Raw genomic sequence first — 13397 nt, 5'->3', positions numbered from 1 at the left:
AGGTTTGCCATCCCATTCCTGACACCAGTGTAACGTACTGAGGGGGCCATTCCTGACCTTCCTGAGTTGCGCATCCAGGTCATCACAGAGGTGTTCATTGGGACTGAGGTCAGGTTTCAGATCAGGCTTTTCAGCTCTGTTCTCCTCTTGAACCATTGTGTTTTGCTTCCTTTTCTCTGCACTCGATGACACAGAGAAACCTTATCCATGTTGGCAGGACTCTGTTCTTCCATATATTAAAGTGCATACTGGCAGTTTTGGTGCCCTTCCAAGAAGACAACCTCGCCAGAGTGCATGACCTCTGGCATGCTTAGTTTCCAGCAGAGGGGGGGACGTCCGTTGCTTTTGATCATATATAATGTACGTTACACTTCTGTTGTGTCTGTGACATCTGCTAATGTTCGTCTTGATGATCGCTAAAGCCTCCCAAGTCTTTGTAACTGCAGTGTGATCTGAAAATCCCCAAATCCAAGGCAAGAGCCACTTCTCCTGGAAATATCTCGCGCTAATCATGGATCTGACAAGTGTGCATGAGAGGAAAATACAGGCTGCACCCCCCCCTCCGCCATTGTTATTATTGCATTAATGTCACTCTGAATCATTTTCAGTGTGACTAAAGTATTTGCAGGGCTGGGAGCCACAGAGTAAGGGGGCTGATGGATTGAACTCAGCCCTGCAGTTGAGACCGAGCGGAAGGGCTCACAGACCATCTCCGCTTTCCCCCTGACAAGCACAGTAAAAATAGAATTGAGTTTATAAAAGGTGTTCGGCTGCATTATAAGTCTATGTGGCAATATATAGTCTGTCAGCTATTATTACTCCTGTTGTCGTGGTCGTTCCCTGGCCATCCTTTTTTTCCCTCTTTAGAACCGACCAGGATAGAAAATGATTACAACAAGGTGTCACATGTGTCCAACAGTTGCACATGTTTTGCTTAAATTAGCTTATGTAACAGAGGCAAATGCTGCGATGGTGGTTTGCTTCACTGACCTTGAATTATGTTGACGATGTTGAAGCAACATAAACCTCTGAGGGGAGAATGTGGTGCACATCGTCTGGCAGTGCCAAAGTGGCACATTTAAGACCATTTACAAATCAGCCGTACATTCAACCCTTCCTGTGGAGTAAAGCGTCTTATTTCTCAGGAGAGCGTGAGAAAGATATTTGTGTCTGCACTTGACTTCTCTAAAGCATGCATAGGAACATCGCACCTGTTCTAGCCTGATATTGGGCTTATTAATAACATAAAACATACTTTCTTGGAATGTTTTGGTTTAGAAATGTATTCTTTCGTGTCAATATGCATACTGTGATCGCACTAAAATGCATGTGCAGAATATCGATCGGGGTTCACCTAAAAGAGTATATGCCATTTTCATTCACATTATTCAAGTTGGGTGCCTTTCAAAATGAGCGTTTCATTTGCAGAATGTGTGTGTGTGTTAAATATAGTGTATGAGACAGGGAGAGAGAGAGAGAGATGTAGAGAATTAATCCATAATGGCTGAATCCATTCACATGTAAACAGTATGATGAAGAAACGGCCCACAGGCGTGCGAGAGAGAGCCCGCCGTCTTGGGAGCACATTTGTTTTGATGAAGCCAAGGCTGAACAGTAAACGCTAGAAAGCTTTGTGTTTACGATTGTGTCTTTTTTTGTGTGTGTACATTTTGCATTGTAATGGAAAATATTAGGCATCTTAAAAGTGATTGTATAGCACTCTCAGGGCACCCTATGCAACAGAAGGTAAAGTTAAAAATACACTGTACAGAAGCTCATTTAAGTAATTACCCTCAGATAGCTAACTTTCATATGAATGCTTTTCTATTCAAACGGCACTGCATTATGGAATTTATGGAAGTACGGTTATATTTTCTATATCGTTTCTAGAGTTATATAGTGTATTTTATTTAATTATTTATGGTTTATTTATTAGTTCTTTATTTGTATATTGCATTTCTTTTGTTTATATTCATTCTGCTCTGTGGCTTCCCTGCGAAGGGCGCTATACTAAATTAAAATTGATTGATTGAATTGATATTCTACCCTCAGAATTAAGAAATTGCACAGGTTCCCGTTTTGCTTTGTTTGTTTTGTCTTTGGCTGCGATTGCATCACTTTGGGCTGTAATGTATCAAAGTCCAGTTATGCTTTTGTTCTGTTTCAAAATTTCAAATTTTATTTCATTTTCAGGATTTCACAGTCATTCATTTAAAAACGGCCTGTGACCCCAATCACACACTTCTCTAAGAAAAATAAAGAACAGTGTTGTGTTCAAACAGCTGGAACCTTTTCTAATAGAAATAATCTTTTCTGAGCTTCTATGTTTTTTCACTAGTAAAAATATATAATTTTTTTAAACAATTGCACCTTGTTGAACAACAACAAATTGAGGTACCAGAACAATCTAGTTCAATCTAGAACAAACTATAAAACATACAGTAACACTTTACAATAGAACACCACATAGAAATAGTGATTTACCAACCATGAAAAGCCACATACCATGAATCTCAGAGGGAATAAACTCACTGGTCCTGGGGTTACAGCACCTTAAATTGTTCAACAGACACTTACAAACACGTATCTCGGTAACAGACACCAATAAACAGACATATTTCTTCATTGTCTTTTCATTGAAGTAGTTATTTTTGATTAAATGTTCATTGTTTTGCACTAGCTGTTGTTAATATCCTTATTTTGCATAATTATATATATATTTAAAAAAAACATTTAAATTTTACAATAAAGTGACATAATGCCATAGAATGTGCCCCTGAAATGCCAAGCGGTTTGTGTGATACAAAGATACAAAGGCTTGTTTTGGATATTCTTTTCTTACATTTAGTAAATCCTTTTCAGACACGTATGTAACCACCTTTTTCAGGAGATCTTAGATGATTTATAAATCTATTGTTCCTTTCAGGCTGTCTGTTATATCTCATAAAGAGAGATAAAAGAGAACATCTGAGCACAGTAGCTGAAACAGAAATGCTGTTGAAATCCTGAACTCGGTACATTTAACCGCAATGGATTTTTAATTCTAAACCGTGACTTTGTAATATCACCTCTATCAGGTGTCTGGCATTAAAGAGCTCGTTGTCTTTAACGAACATGGCACATTCACTCTGGTGATGTTCCTGTGATCCCTATGCTCATTTTTTACTGGCACACCCTGAAATGGATCGACACCACACTGTGCAGGTTTTATAGCAGGAGGGGAGCGCAGACAACGTGTCCCTCTCTGTCAGTGTTATCTGTGTTTCCTCTGCAGTTCTTATCTTCCACGAGCCATATTCATTATTAAAGCACAAGGAAGGAAGCCATTTTGTGATTTTGGCGCTCGTCTGCTCTCTCAGGGGCTCGAGCGTGCCTCAAATGCCCGTGGAGATGAACCTCCAGAGAGAAAAACAATTATACGCAGTGTGTGTACTTCAATGTGCTGTGGGTTAATCAGAAACCATGTCCTACAGTCTGAATGTAAGCTTTCGCTGTCTAGAGAGTACAAAGTATTTGATTAGATTTGAATTAGGTCTCCCAACATTTTTGTTATCAGTAGATCAAGCTGGGTCTAATCCACGACTCATTGTTGACAGCAGAAAAACTCTTGGCAGCGTAATGCCTTTGAACCAGAGTGAATACGGCAGATTTACATTTTAAATTCCCAAATATCATATTTATCAGTAATTTATATGTCATGAAATACAAATTGCTGTAGTTAAGTATTTATGGATATATTAAAATATATTTGCCTAATCAGTTCTGACTACTTATCTTTTGAGTGCAGAGCAGATGGCACAGATAACATCAGTGCCTACACTGATCTATTTTCACATCGTAAAAGTTACCTGCTGCGAACATTGCAGAACAGTATGAATGGACAGTAAAATGATTTAATTATGGACACTTTTTATCCTTTCCCATTGGAGAGGTTTATATTACAGTCTACCAGTCAACCAAACCCAACACACAACACGTCCATCTGGATCTCACGCTAGAGATCCATCCAGTGGTTCCTTCTCCTCCGGGCTGCCCTGCTCCACGGAGGGTGCCTTGTGCTCGGCTTTCTTCAGTTCCCGCTGATATTTGGCCATGATGGTGGCGTACACACACCCATACACGGCGGCCGCCAGCATCATGAGGCAGACGATCCCGCACACGACCCCGGTGATGACCACGGTGGCGATGGTGTGGCGCAGGTTGACGGGCCGCGGTCGCTGCTTGGGTTCACACTCTGGCAGCCCCTCGCCGCCCGGCTCACCATGAGAGTGAGAACGGGACAGCTTGTGCTCGGAGTCTATGTGGTGGATGTTGGCAAACAGGTAGTTGTAGTTGGTCCAGGGGCACGTCTGGAACATCTCGTATGGGATCTTCCTCAGGTCTTTCTCTCTGAGGGTCTCTGGATGGGTACACTTGAGCTCGTCGATGGTTCCGCCTGGGAAAAAGAACAGAATGTATGTAAAAGAGGTTTTTTGGTCCACAATGATATTTAATGATCTTACAGTTACAGTTATAGTCTACTTCGAGACTAAGTGATCTGTAACCCCTCAAAAAAGTAACATTAATGCTTTGGGGTCATTTCAGGGAAGGGAGATCAAGATAAAGGTAATCACAAATACCAGAAATAATCTCCTTCACCTACACTGAGATTACAGTTGACATCAGTATGTAAAAACCAGTGCGTAATCCAAGCACAAGAAGGATTAAAAATTATTTTAACGAATGCACTTCTGTGTCGCATAGTTTTAGGTTTAATCCTGCTGCCGTGGCATTTGAACATTTTTAACAGATGGTAAATACATCTTAATTTAGAAAAGTTAAAACCCAGTTGTGTTTCAGTTTTATCCACATACTGAAAAAATACTTTTGTGTTTTAGCCTTTGATCGCGGAGGGGCTGTTGTAAAATAGCGAATGTATTATTTGGAACAGCTGCTGTGCAAACCAGCAACTAGATTCGTGTGATACGAATACATGACAGTGGAAAGTAATGGATTTGTGCACCATCGTTGGCCAGTCGTTCTTGGAAAACGTGCTAGTTTTCATCTTTTGCGTGTGTAAATGATCCAAAACATATTTTGATATCATTGGGAGCCATTCAAATGGAGACAAGTATTCCTAACAATATGGTAACATGATGTAACTTGATTTATTATCTAGGACTTTATTCTGTCTCTGTTATTGACATGAAGCCATCCCTTGCCTAGAATTACAAGAATGATTAAAGTATTAATCAAGAAAAATAATACTTATTATAAACACGATTTGGAATGTTACATAAATAATCGAGCAGATGGCTTTTCTTGAGGAGTTGTTGTTTTGATAGTCAGTGGTCGTGATTTCCTTTCTTTGTAAAAAAAAAAAAAAAAATGAAATGTTTTACAAAAGATATAAACGTCAAGAACACCTTCAGCCTGATTTCACTATTTATTAAACCTGTGGAATAGTCTGCTAGGAGACCATAACTAAGTCACAGTGGTGAAGATGAGGGGTGCGCAGCAATGTTGTCATACAAACCACGTGGTCGTACACACCTTTGAAAAGGAAGGTCTCCAGCCACAGCTTGAGCCCGATAGCTTGACAGTCACACTTCCAAGGGTTATTGTGAAAAAACAAGGCCTGCAGTTTGGTGAGGGAGTCCAAGAGCAGCCGGTCTAGCCTCTGCAGCCGGTTGTGACGCACCGACAGTCTGGTGAGGTTGTTGATGCTGTCGGCCAGGGTCCCGGGCAGATTGGCGATGTGGTTGAATGACAGATTCAGGACCGAGAGGGTTTTTATGGGGTTGAACAGCCGCTTGTCGATCTCCCTGATGGAGTTGTTGGCAAGGTTGAGCACTTGCAGGCCACGCAGCCCCTGGAAGGTGTTGGCAGACAGGCTGGTGATGGAGTTGTTGGCCAGGTCTAGCACCTTCAACAGGGGTGTCTCCCTGAACGCCATGGAGCCCAGGCCCCTGATGCGATTGTTCTGCAGGTACAGTTCCTGGGTGTCGAACTGCATCTTGCGGGGGATGTCGTACAGTCCCCGCCCCCGGCAGTCCACTACTTTGGTCTTGGTGTTGCACACGCACTCCTTGGGGCATCCGGCGACTCGGTGGATCAACAGCATGCCTACGAGTGTGAAGACAATGTCCCCTGCGGAGAGAGAGAGTGACAGACACCCACGCTTCGTTTCATTTCGTACATTGTACTGTGAGTGAATCAATTAGTCTCACATAGGACCCCATCGTAAATGAAGAAGGGCTGGGTTTAAAGGCTGTGATCTCCCATTTAGCGTCGGTTCTTTTGTCTGCTGGAGAATCCCAATTAAATGCCTGGTGTGAGATTAAGCTGTAGCATTTACTAGATGCTGACAGAAGAATATGCTACCAGGGTTCCTGCCACTCAACTAAAGAGGTCAACTCAAGAGTCCTGTTTCTCTGTGGCCTGTGAAGAGAGGATGTCTACTGACAGTTTTAAACCTCAGCATAGTTTAGCTCTCGCTTGTACAAAGTATTTATAGTTGAGTGAATATGATTCTGATGGTTCATCTCTGACCTTCCTGTAGACTACAGTGTTGGATCTCCAGACAGCCCTGCCCGAGGCGTTTTCTGTCCCGGGAGCCTCTGAGAAACTTCAGATTTTTTTTTTCTTTCTACCTGGCTTTCTAGATTACTGAAACAAGAGCGTAACTAAAAAGGAAAAAGTCCATATTGTGTTGATAATTCAAGCCAACAATGCGGATCACAGTAAACTAACAAATCATCTGTTCCTCATTATCTCAGGATATCAACAAGACTGGAAACAAAAGGCCGAGCGCATTCCTGTTCAGCTGAAATATCCGTGAGCTCGGTCGGCCACGAAGATCATATTACTGCGCTTTCTATCGATTTAACGGAGAAAACGTTTTCTTTTTGATTTGGTGATTAATTCATATATTCGTCTTTAAATTCCTCAATCTTAATAGCAGTACCTCGTTCTTGAGAACACCTCCGAATCCGGGATTTTGTTTTAGGTAATCTCTGTAATTAATAAAGTATTCTCTGGTAGTGGCTCTTAAAAAGTGTATATGGTCTCATATTCTTTTCTACTGCTCCCAAAAGTATAGGTTGGCCACAATCCAAGACTTACATTAATGTACAGTGGCTGTTGCCTTATTCCCACATCTGGTGTGCATAGCGGGCCAATGTTCCAGACTGTATTAATTTATTAAACTTTAGAGTATAACCACCTTGTCACAAAGCTGCATTTCGCTCGTCCAGAATGCTGTCTCAGAGTAAATATTTCTCATTGTACTTTATGTGACAGAAAATACTGGATCAACTGAACTTGACTTGACCACAGAACTTATTTTTTTATGTCCTAGATCAGTAGACTATTTTATGGAGATGTTGTTTCCACTGTGTATCATTATGTGCTTAAACACCTGTGACACCTTTGCAGGCTTGTGATAGAGACCTTGACAATGCATTCAGCTTTCATTCAAATATTTTGTCTTTATCCATTACTTATGTAGGGAGAACTGTATAATATTCTATAGGACTGCTCATGATGGTGAGTACCATCACCAGTTATTTAGGTTTGTTTCCTTGAAATTGGTAGCTGAATAAATGTTCAGCATGTTCACTCCTTTACAGGTATAGAGAATTAGAGATTAAGCCAATGTCCACATTACCATGGGGTGCTGGCCTACCTCATATTGTCAAAAGTGTAGAATTGAGAACAAGGGCAGTGATGTTCAGACTGTACAATGCACTAGTTAGAGCTCATCTGGATACTGTGGACAGTTCTGGGCTCCACACTTCAAGAAAGATATCGCTGCTCTAGAGCAACTAGACTTATTCCAGGTCCTACTGAGAGACTGAGGGACTGAACCTTTTCACCCTGGAACAGAGGAGACTACGTGGGGACTTGATTCAAGTCTTCAAAATGATGAAAGGCATCGACCACATCAAAGCAGAGGAGCTTTTCCAGATCAGCAGGGACACACGCACCCGGGGACACAAATGGAAATTGGGCTTCAAGGCATTCAAGACAGAAAACAGGAGACACTTCTTCACACAGAGAGGCGTCACAATCTGAACAAACTCCCCAGCGATGTGGCTGAAGAGACAATTTGGGAACATTCAAAAACAGACTGGATAGGATCCTTGATCACTTAGTTATTAATGGACACCAAACGAGCACGATGGGGCGAATGGGCTCCTCTCGATTGCAAACTTTCTTATGTTCTTAACTGCTCCGAGCAACTCACAGAGCAGCAGGTCTGGCAGAAACCACAGAATGTACACTGACCCAGAGGAAGTGTCTGTTTGTCTTTTGTGGTTTCTTCTCGAACACCCGGGCAATAGAAAGCAAATAATAGCCCCTCGGTAAGAGAGTGTTCTTAAGTCACCCTCTGTTTACAAAGCTTGTGCATGAACTTGACTTTACAAGCGTGTCCCCTATGATACAAACCGACCTCTCTGTCCACAGGGACCCTCGCTCGCCTCCTCTGGATTGGGGTAACGCTCTCCCTCCTTCACGTGTCTCTACTCACTTTCATTAGCCTGTAAATCCATCTCATCAAAACCCCTGAACTGTTGACTTGGCAACTCGAGCTGTTTTAATAAAACATGGACTGATCTATTAACGAGACCGTGAAAGCCGTGTTCGCTCCAAAACCAGCCTCCCCAGCATCCTTTTATAACATGGCTGTGCAGCCTCATGTGAAAACATCTGTTAAGGGGAATTATTAAAATAATTAATGGGGTGAGCAGGAGGCTAGGTGATATTTAATATGTGTTTCGTGCAGCAATAATTTAAACTGTCCGGTGTTTAAGAGGACAGCCTCTGGCTAATAATGGGAGGAAGTAAACTGGTGTTTTCTGACATTAAACACACACAAAAAGTCATTGATGTTTTAACCATGTGAGTGTTTCTATGTAAACAAACTTCATTGAGCGTTTAAAGTGATTCCATTAGCATATTGCATGTTCTGTGCTTTTTTAACTTCAAGAAATAACATAAATCGCTAATAGGACGCACGATTCAATCTGCATCACACACACTAGATGTCATATCATGTTTTTGGGAGAGTGCTCAGTTAAAATTAAACATGGCAGCCTTCAAATGGTGAGGTCAACTGTACCTGGACAAACAATCCCACACAGAGATGTGGACATATCGAACAATTAGTATGCAGCGTCCATCTCCATGGATGATAAATATCAGATTAAAGATTATAGTTAAAGCAGCAGACATGATGGTGATGATTAGGAAACTTGTGATGATGATGAAGATGAGAAGATATCATTATTAACATCGATATGAATGTAAACAACATCTATTACAGTACAAAGTCAACGATGGTGAGAGAACGAGAGTCAATAATCACACGTGTGTCGCGACTCTCAGACATGGTGTTTGACCTACCTGTCATCGCTGAACTCCTTTGTGAAGCTCGATGAAGCGGGTTCCCTGAACTATGGTTGCATATGAGAGAGGCAGAGATGGATCGGATCGCAGAAGAGTGTCGTCGAAAACCGCTTCATAGATGAGCTGCAGACTCCAGTGTCACCCACCACAAAAAGTTGATTTGTTCGGCAGATGTCAGACGTGCCCCCATCGGAGCTGTTAACTTTGGCCGTTAAACTGACCCTGTGCCGTGCCAACCTCTCTGAATTCAGTGGCAAGGCGTCTCTCTCTCTCTCTCTCTCTCTCTCTCTCGCTCTCTCTCGCTCTTTCTCTTCCTCTATCCCTGTTCAACAGACCATGCAGAGACTGTTTGTCAGCCTGCACTGGACAGCTGTGCCTCGCAAATCACAATCTAATAGCTTTTTTCTTTTTTTCTTTTTTAATCTGCCTGAAGTTCATGGGACAAAAATAAAAACTGCCTCCTCGAATCCAGTTGTGCAGTTCTTTGTACTTTATTAGCCACGCTGTGTCGGACCGCGTAAGGTCAGATGATATCACACGTGGATCGCCGGGAACTCGGCCATTGATTGGAGGCAATGGGCTGTGTAATATTACGGAGAGTAGGCCGGCGTTTCGGTGATATGCTTTTGACATTGTACTTGTTTTGCATTTCAATGTCGAGGTAGGCGGGAGAGAGATGTTGGGCTGGGGGGATTGTTGTCTTGCCATCAGAAGAGATTAGCTTTTCCTCTGCATTTTAATGCATGGGTTAGCAGGACTGGTGCCTTCTCCGATGATTGTCATCTCATGGTAAACCTCAGCTTTGTACTTTCATTAGCGAGAGAACGGCTCACTGTTCCTGTGAAATGTGAATGGTGCTCAAATGCCCTAACAGCCCCCTGAGGTTTTAACTGCTTCCTCGTATACTCTGGGATCTGTCGAGAGCATCCACATAGTTGTTATGTGCATCGATATTAGAAATGCTCCTGGCATAATTGAATCATTAGCGAGTGAGGAATTCTGTTTTGTTCGGATGATGTGCATACAGAATAATCCTTCAACATCTGTTCGTGGCAAATTACGCATTGATCCCGGGCATTAGTGTTTTAATTGGCAGTGATTAAAATCTGTCTCCAAACAATGTTGTGGAATTCCCTAAAACCTCGTCCGTAAATCACGTACGAATGTGGTGTTTGACAGACGTTCACTTCCAAGGGGCTGTGGTGCATGTTTCCTCTCACATCTGAAAACAAGAAGAAAAGAAATCTGGTGCTATTTTTCCACATTTTTATGCCATGATGAATATAGACGCCAGAGAAATAAATTAGCTTCAGGTCCATCATGCCATTAGAGTGTGGAAAACTCTCAGATTGTTTCTCAGGTAATGATGTTTGTACCGATCAAGTTGAGGGCTTGAGTTTGGATAGATACTTCTATCAAAATGAAACATCTCATGGGCTGCGGTGAAAACTTTTGACTTGATAACATCCATAAGAGGATTTGAAGGAAGGGGGGGGGCAATAAAAAAGCTTCAATCCTGCTAATTTCTCTCCAGTGGATGTGTAAATAAGATGCACTGATCTGAGGCTAACTGACACACATTATCATCATCTCAAGCCACATTTACATTCCCGTTGACCTACTTTAATGTACGTGCCTGTTTATTTGAGTATTTCACGTATTTGTCATGATGTATTCATTATGTACAGAATTTGATTTGCACAGATTTCGAGGGGTTGCTCTTTTTGGGGTGGGGGGATGCAAAGGTCTAGGTGCAGATTCGTTCGGATTGATATCCAATCCAAACATGTATGCTAATTAAATGCATTTTGTTAATTCGCCTGTTTTTATTCATCCTCATCCCCGCTCCACGATGGTGTAAATGTAAAGATAAGTATCTGCTATCATGTTCCTGGTTTATGTGTTCCGAGTTGTTTTCTTAATCAAAATCTTTTGTTTATTTTTTGGTAATTTGCATATAAAAGCCTCTGAGCAGCGATCAGTGGTTTAAAAGACACTGTGTTTATGTCTGCGTGTGTGTGTGAAAGAGTGAGAGTGTGATTGTATGTGTGAGAGAGAGTGTGAGTCTGCGTGTGTGAGTGAGTGAGGGAGAGAGTGTGAGAGAGATAGTGTATGTGCGTGTGAGTGAGAGTGTGTGTAGGTGTGATAGTGTGTGAGAGTTTGAGTGTAATAGTATGTGAGTGTGTGTTTGTGTGTTTGTGTGTGTGAGTGAGAGAGTGAGAGATAGTGTATGTGTGTGTGTGTGTGTGTGAGAGAGTGATAGCGTCTGTGTGTGTGGGTGTGGTAGTGTGAGAGAGAGTTTGAGTGTGATTGCGTGTGTGTGTGTGTGTGTCTGTGTGTGTATGCTTGTGTGAGACCAGTTTTTGGGGTTTGTGGCCTCTACTGGGGGAAGTGTTACCTCTTCTATTTATCTGCCTCAAATATGTATTTTTCTTCTTTCACAACACGGCTGCAACTCTCCTATGAATACAAGAAACAGAAAGATGCCAATGAAACATGTGTTAGCAGTTTCTCAGCCCTGAGGTTGGAAACTCCGTAAACTAAACAACCTTGTCACACAGCTTTTTCTGATTTCGACTCATTAAGAGCTTTGTTTCCTTAGTGTTTATTTCCCCCTCCTTGTCATAGGTGGTTCTGTCGTGTTGCTCTTGGCTGTTTTTGCCTTCACATCCTCCCGGCGTACTTCTGTTATTTCCTTCTAGTTGTTTGCTATCTTATCCCAAGTACTGGGAAATCCCCTGCAAGCTCTCACAGTGTGTGTGAGTTCTTGTTGTGCAAATGGATATTATAATGAAAACAGCCGTTTGACTGTGCAGGTGGCAGCAGAGTTAATTTCTTCTCAGTCTATACTCAAAATGCCTATAACAAAATAATAAATACATCAACTTCCAATCTTATTTCTCACAAGATGGAGGAAAACCTTCTGTAGTACTATTGTCAATGATGGGGGGCTTCCAATGTAAGACCCCTGCTCATTCTAGTACCCTTTCTGGTAGCAGTAATTATTCATTAGTTGTGGAATTTAATTATAATATTCTTGTCTGTTCTAATGCTTATCTACTACCAGAAAGAGTTTCACAGGGAATGCATACATATTTATTTATCTCAGGGAATACATATACATTATTATAAATAATAATGGATTTACTGTCGAGATATTCCAACAGCACTTCTGTTCCTGCCCCCCACATGACACAAACACACAAAGGCATATAATCCTTTTCTCATTTTTATAATTGTATACCAGTGAACAAAGCCTTAATCCACAGGTCTAATCCGTTTTCCCTTCGATATCCAGAGTCATAAAACTGTGGGACCTGAACTGAGTGTCCCTTGGAAAAAAACAACACTGCCGTCGCAGTGGCGTTATTGTTTTTCTATGCTCTGGCGTTTGATCGGGCCTCCCGCGGACCATCCTCTTTCAACTCAACAGCTGTCTCCCGCCTCACGCTCGTTCAACGGTCTCTCTCCCCACCTCCCCCCCCCCCCCCCCGTCGAGTATCAGATGTTGATTTACAGCTTAATTTAGAAGTTTAACCATTTTTTTTTTATGATTATTAATCTGTGTCAGACCTTTAAATGCCGTAGTTGAGAGTCTCCGGACTGCCCTCTGACAGATCGCTCCGTTGAACCCGCACCTGTTGCACCCGGTGGCTTTGCTAGAATTGGGAATCGAGTAGCCGGGGTGAATGCCGGAGATAGCGACCTGTCAACATGTTTCTCATGAAGAATTATTTTATTTGAACTGTGATCGAATTCACTGAATAGGACTCTTCCTGAGTGAAACATACTTTTTTTCTGCCTCTATTATTCTCTGTATATGAAAAAGTGAGGATGTCTAATTTATGCACAGCTTCTCGAATTCTCTCTACTTCCATTATTATAAGATGTAGCCCACAGTGATTTCTTTTTATTTAAAACCGTCTGGGGTGTGTGAAATTTGCCTTTATGTATAATTTATTGGGGTCAGGGCATTGTGCATCGTGCAGGCTGAAGAAATCCAGAGG

At 41.9% G+C, this 13397-nt stretch overlaps 2 protein-coding genes across 3 annotated transcripts in view; one reads left to right on the top strand and one right to left on the bottom strand.

Moving 5' to 3' along the window:
- The window catches only part of cacna2d3a (calcium channel, voltage-dependent, alpha 2/delta subunit 3a), a 170470-nt gene that overhangs the window by 132635 nt on the left and 24438 nt on the right, over positions 1–13397 (top strand). The window lies entirely within an intron of this gene.
- lrtm1 (leucine rich repeat transmembrane protein 1) lies at positions 2164–9848 on the bottom strand. Its single transcript, XM_066697727.1, has 3 exons — positions 9388–9848; positions 5533–6129; positions 2164–4435 (listed from the first exon to the last, which is right to left on the bottom strand). Exons 1-3 carry the CDS (start codon positions 9392–9394, stop codon positions 3990–3992), a joined length of 1050 nt encoding a protein of 349 aa, XP_066553824.1. The 5' UTR covers positions 9395–9848; the 3' UTR covers positions 2164–3989.

The sequence above is a fragment of the Amia ocellicauda genome, chromosome 3 (genome assembly GCF_036373705.1).
Source record: "Amia ocellicauda isolate fAmiCal2 chromosome 3, fAmiCal2.hap1, whole genome shotgun sequence".
NCBI lineage: Eukaryota > Metazoa > Chordata > Actinopteri > Amiiformes > Amiidae > Amia > Amia ocellicauda.
This window is presented reverse-complemented; position numbering and strand designations above follow the sequence as displayed.

Coding starts and splice junctions, on each gene's coding strand:
- lrtm1 (XM_066697727.1), bottom strand. Junction 4,436..5,532: donor GGAGACCTTCCTTTTCAAAG/GTGTGTACGACC, acceptor TCTTTTTCCCAG/GCGGAACCATCGACGAGCTC.